General features: G+C 39.5%; 1 protein-coding gene across 4 annotated transcripts in view; it reads left to right on the forward strand.

Moving 5' to 3' along the window:
* Nucleotides 1-3,561, forward strand: part of LOC148031560 (uncharacterized) — a 148,134-nt gene extending 144,573 nt beyond the window's left edge. For all 4 annotated transcript variants that reach the window (XM_087685107.1, XM_087685108.1, XM_087685110.1 and 1 more), the window contains exons 18-19: nt 2,953-3,015; nt 3,179-3,561. In XM_087685107.1, the coding sequence (XP_087541233.1) occupies nt 2,953-3,015; nt 3,179-3,301 (186 nt within the window). In that variant the 3' untranslated portion in view covers nt 3,302-3,561. The remainder of the gene's footprint in view (nt 1-2,952; nt 3,016-3,178) is intronic.
* Nucleotides 3,562-6,000: the final 2,439 nt, after the last annotated feature.

Here is a 6,000-nt window from a genome sequence, read left to right on the forward strand (position 1 = left end):
CCATTGGTGGATCCATGATAGCACCAGAATCTTGCCGGTGAAAAAAGGGATGATCCCTCTTTCATAGAAGGTTGGAAAAGAAGGTAGTACAAGCTTGGTATCCACGGAAGCATCTAGGTCCTTGGCGGGAGTGGGAACTTGAGTAGCACATCACAAGATTTATCTTAGTGACATGAATAGGTGCAGAGGGGGTCTTGCGAAGAAGGATCAGTAGATGATGTAGGCATGGAGGTCTCCTTTGCTTTTTCCTTTATTGTGCCGGCTCCCGTCCAACCTTGTGTCTCCAAATCTGAAGAAGATGGCTGCTTGGCTTTAGACTAAGTGGGCTAAAAAGTTTGTTGCTCAATGGGGGCTGAGTCATATTTTTGTCCTTGTCCATGGGCCAATCTACTAGGGCATTCTTGTGGTTTGGACATTTGGCCATGATGTGACCCAATTTACCACACAAAAAGTAGTGGCCAGCAAAAGTTCCCCACTTGAGGCAGAAGTAGAGAGGCCACATGTTAGTACAATTAAGGTGCAACCAGTTAGGTTTTTTCCTCGCGGTATCCCATAGCATGCACAATTTGTTTCTATTGGCTACCTTCAAACTTGAGGTTACCAACACATGGCCAATGGGAGTCATTGCATCTTTGAGAAGGGCCCAATAAACAGCCAGAAAATTCTCCACCTTGGCCTGTACAGGACATTCTTGCTTGCATAAACATTGAAAATCTATTAGTGGACACCACAAGACAATGAGCACCAACTAATTATCAAAGAAAAGGGGCTACTTATTAAGAAGGAAGTCCCATGCCGAAGTAGAAAGAAGCACAACCTCATAACAGCCGTGCAAACCATTGAAGATCTCCTCCACACAATCTGTTTGAAGGATAGATGTCAACCACCACTGACAATTCTTGGGGTAAGCACGGGGATGCAACCAATGAAGAAGAGAATAACACCTTGCTCATGAAAAGCAAAAAGGGAGCAAAGAATCTCCTAACTTGGCATTTGTGTATCCAAAATCTCCTCACATATTCTCCCAAAAGAATGTTCACAAACTCAAGTTAGTGTTCCCAATTTGGTTCTTCCAAATCCTGCGAAGGAGAAGCCACCTCAGCATACGATCGAGGTGGAGAATCATGTGGGTCAGGGGCCTCAGGGGCAGTAGGAAACTCTTCATGGAGATGCTTGCTGCATTTGACAAATGGCTAAACCTCAAGAGGGGTCAGAGCCATCTTGTCGATGCAAGGCATTGCGTCTTCTTCCACTGCAGCTTCTTCCAGGTCCATGTCTGGACTCCAGCCATCAGGTGCCTGGTCCATCTCAGCTGTCTGCAAGTCCTCCATCAATGCGCAGAGCTGTCAGTGGCTCATTCTGTCTCACTCTCTTTCTTGCACAGGCTGACCTTTCCAAACAGCAGGCACAGGTACTGCAGGCATTAAACAGCCAAACAGGCTGTGTGCTGTCTTGACAGGTTGCAGGGTGGCGCCTGTGTCTGTGTCACCTTCTGGATGTGTCACTCTCTCTCACACTTGCTGCAGATGTGCAGTGCCTGCACACTGCAGAAACAGGCCTGCGCCAGACAGGCAGGATGACTGGCCAGCAGTGCAGCAGGCACATCCCCCCCCTCCCACCAAAACCACACACACACGTAGTGTGATGAAGCTCACTCTATTTCTATAAAGATGTATGAAGTACAACTACGTGCTTGTATGCCAAAAAGATGATCCAAATATGTGTGAGATGAATCAATGACCATCAAAGATTGTAGAATTGTTTGCACACACACACATTTTACTATATGAAGGATCTCGAAGTACATGGACCACAACAACAAAATTATAGAGTATGTTTGACGGAAAACATTCTTGCCACGCGAAGCATGGCTTAGGGAGTGAAGTGCACTCCGTTTTCATTAGGCATCCACATTCATGTTCTCTCTTAAGTTTCTTATAAAAGAGGTTGTACAGAGAGATTGTCTACTGGCATCGGCGCGAAGCACTGGTAGTCTCTATGTGCAGAGCTCCTAGTGTTTCTTAATCAACGAAAATTCGAATATATTAATTATGCAGATAAATTACCCTGTTCATTCATTAGCTATACAATGGATGACCAATTTCTTCTATGTAAGGGTGAGATTTGAATGAATACAATGGTTAGACATTGCCGATTCAACTATGGCACCAATAATATGAAGGAACGATATCTAAAGAACATCATGGTTAACAAACACAAAAGATGAAACATGAAAAATAGCGATGGAAGTGTAAAATATTGTCTCACTTCAAGGTTCAAACATTGAATGCATTAGTAAGTATTAGAAGCTATGCTAACATTCAAACTTCTAGCAAAATCTTCAAAACTGCCTCTTGAATATTAGATTAAAGATGTGGAGGGGAGCGCGCTACCACCCCCACCCCCCCCCCCCCCCCCCCCCCCCCCCAACTCTTGAGAATGGCTAAGGTCCCTCATGAACAAGGATTGTGTTGGTGTTGTATATGTAGGAACTCGTTGGAAACATCTAGGATCAAGAATGCTTGTGGACATCTAAATCAAGCGTTGATCTTGATAGAACTTAGTTGATAGATGTCTCGGAAATCTAAGGGCCCAAAGGTTGTGAAACACACAGAGTTGTGCACATTGATTGCGATAACTTTTTATTTGTTGGGGATGTAGACACTATTGCACTATAGGGATCTGCAACATGTATGCACTAGCACATGATCTTAAACTCCAGTCTTTTATAGCTTCTCAATTGGTAAGTAGTCCTTACTTCACCTTGTTTCCTTTGGGCGTGTCTTAGATACAGGTGGTGGTGTTATGTTGGACTCTGAGTGTTCAGAGGAGATTACACGTTATTTTGCCTGCTTTGACAGATGCTTGCCTCCTGTTTCATGCCATCCAAGATCCGTTGCTTTATGTGCATACTTCAGGAAAACTTATGTTAGTGTGTATTGGTCTTTTCAGTTTCACAAGCCTTGGGGACAGCTTATGAAGACAGGATACCAGAACTCTCGTTTTGCACACCAGGTTTGAATTTCACTCTCTGCATATACACATGCAGAGTCATGCATACACGTACATCCTACTACTTTTTTGGGAGAGAAGATGGTAGTGAAATTTTCCTTTTTCTTTACTTGATACACTCATATCTTGCAATTTTCAGCTAATCTAGTTTTGTTTCTATTTCCAGGTGGAGCGATTCGCATGCTTGTACACAAGCCAAGTTACAAACTTATGTTACTATTCCCCTGATAAATGTTACCGGACAAGTGAAGATTTTGTGCCGCATGAATTAGACATCCTGGGCATATAGTACTCTAGATTCTTGCTGTCCCTAAAACAGTGAATAAAATCTTACAAGTCCATGAGTGTGTATGTCAAGTAGAGGAGATGGGGGGGACTGAGTTATGTGACAAAAATAGGGAATATGTTGCAGAAAAACTGATTTGGTTTCCATCAAGGTTTTTCTTAAAAGTATCACATTTTTACCTTTAAAAGTCCCTCCCCCCAAGCGCCAAATTTGTCTCTCTTGTGCATAATACTTTGGAATGAAATATTTCAGTATTTAGCTTATTTAACTCCTCTTGATAAATCTTCTAAAATATATATTTTTCACTTGGTGTACCATAGTTGGCACCATTATCATTACTTGAAAGAACATATTTCCCCCCCCCTCTCTCTCTCTCTCTCTCTCTCTCTCTCTCTCTCTCATGTGTGTATGTGCGCGTGTGCACACTTGCATATAAATACTAGTGCTTCGTGTCAGTGTTCTCTCAATGCTTCGCACTAGGGTTCAAAAGATTGTTTCATGTGGCAAGAGGGTATATAGAAGGTTGATATAAGGAACATAATTTGAACTTCAAAATCTTTGGCAAAACATATATGTGTGTGTGTGTGTGTGTGAATAAATGATACACACACACATATATAAACTCCTTTCATGTTTTCTCAAATCTTCTGAAATTTTTTTCATTTTATTGGATCACCATTAAAGTTGGTGCCATTGTGTTTGCTATTTAGAGGTGGTGGTTCTTTTTTGGGAGATGGTCACTTCTATTAGTATTGTTGTCAAGTAACAAAACGCATAGAATTATTATCAGTCTTATGATGAGGAGAGAGAGAGAGCAATGTTGCTATTTGGAGGTGTTGCTCCAATTCTCATTTACATCGGTAATTTTTCAAGGTTAAAAGGTTTAATTGTACTAATTATTTCAAGAATTACCATTATAATAACTTTTCCACGTCACATTCCAATTAGATGCTACAATGTCATGTAGTCATGGAAGGGTTGGGTATGTGTGTATGATGCACGTGTGGATTTGGGTTTTTTAAACATTTGAATAAACATAAGGAGAATGGCATCTCTTGTGATCATTTGCAAATGTATGTATCCACATTGGTGCTAACATGTATGAAGATGTTTCTTTGAGATGTGTTGTTTGTAGGCATTCGTGTATTTAATGTGGCAATGTAGAAGTTTGAGACTTTGTATGGATGTGTGGATTTAGGTGGGTGGGTTTACAAATTCACAATTAAGGGCTATATATGGATACTCGTGTGTATGTCTACCATGTAGAGAGGAATGTGTGGGTATGTAGCTTTTCATTACTTCAAACTAATTTTTATATATAGATATTTGTTACATTTTGGGCTTTTATTCACATTTTTCTAATATCAAAGAAGATAGGCAACAAACATGTATAACATTAGATCCTCATAGTTATATCTCAAAGGTGCATATTAATAGAAGATATATCCTCTTGATAATTACATGTGCTTACCCATTTTAAGTCCAAACATTACCTCATCATAAAGTGCTCTCACATATTTGAGATGTGATACTCATTGCATAGTAATTAAAGGAATGAAATATTTTGACAAATGATTAAGATTGGAATTAAAGCTCATTTAGATTGGGATTACAAATAAAGCTTGAGATATGAAGAGTTGGTGTATTTTTATGGGTGTTATAGAGGTTTTCGACATACACCTTTCTTCTCATGTTTGCAATAGCATAGGTTGGATGTGATAAGGAAGATCATGGCATTGGCTTTCCTTAAAAGTGATGCTCATCTTCTCTCTCTAGGCCCATCTTAGGTACTCATTTGAACCCTTCCATCATCTTGATATATAGCAATGAAGCAGCCATCTTGTCTAAGGATACCATTGATGTATGGAGACATCATCTAAATACTATTGGGCTTGTATGATAGTCGTGCCTTTCAATGAGTGACTAAGAAAACAATAGTGGCTATCACTACACCAATGGCGAGTACCCATTGGAACTTGATATTCATGCATGTGCAATGAGTATTAAGTTATTAGAACTATTTCTTTAGTTTTGCAAAGGCAAGAAAGGATTGGCCATTAGTGTGATGGATGCAAATTAGTTTGTGTGGAAGCGAGGGATAAAAGTTTTGTGCATCTATCTATAAGTTTGTGCATAAGTGAGTATTTATGTGTGCAAGGAATAACATGAAGTGAAAAAAGAAAAATTATATATGTCAATATCTCAAAATAGTATCCACAAAGTAAATTTTGTATCAAAAACCCTCATCAGAGTCACTATTAACGTTAAGTCATAAATCAATAGCCTCATACATTATACAATTTAGGAGCTTCAATGTGGGATTCATAAGCTGTAATGTGTGAAATGGATCAAGATGAGCCTTACGAATTGATCCCTAGCATGTCTTTTCTCCCATTCAACATTTTCCATGCAATAGGACTTCATGATCATTCCATTTCTCACATCAATTTAGATGACAATTGAGCACAATCTTATGTATTTAAGTATACATTACCAAAGTGTAAGCCTCACATTTTCTAGCCTTTATAGTATTAAAGGAATGCAAAAACTAAGTGGCTCACTCACATTAGGGATGAAACATGTTAAAAATCGAACATTTATTAATCACTGGATTAAGGAACTAGCTAATGAGAGTTTGCCACCTGTGCGAAAATATTATATTCTTGTCTCCTTTGCTTTGGAGATAATAGGGACCATTTTGT

Source organism: Lygodium microphyllum, chromosome 9 (assembly GCF_053477565.2).
Source record: "Lygodium microphyllum isolate KBCC chromosome 9, Lygodium_microphyllum_v1.1.10, whole genome shotgun sequence".
NCBI classification, from domain to species: Eukaryota; Viridiplantae; Streptophyta; class Polypodiopsida; order Schizaeales; family Lygodiaceae; genus Lygodium; species Lygodium microphyllum.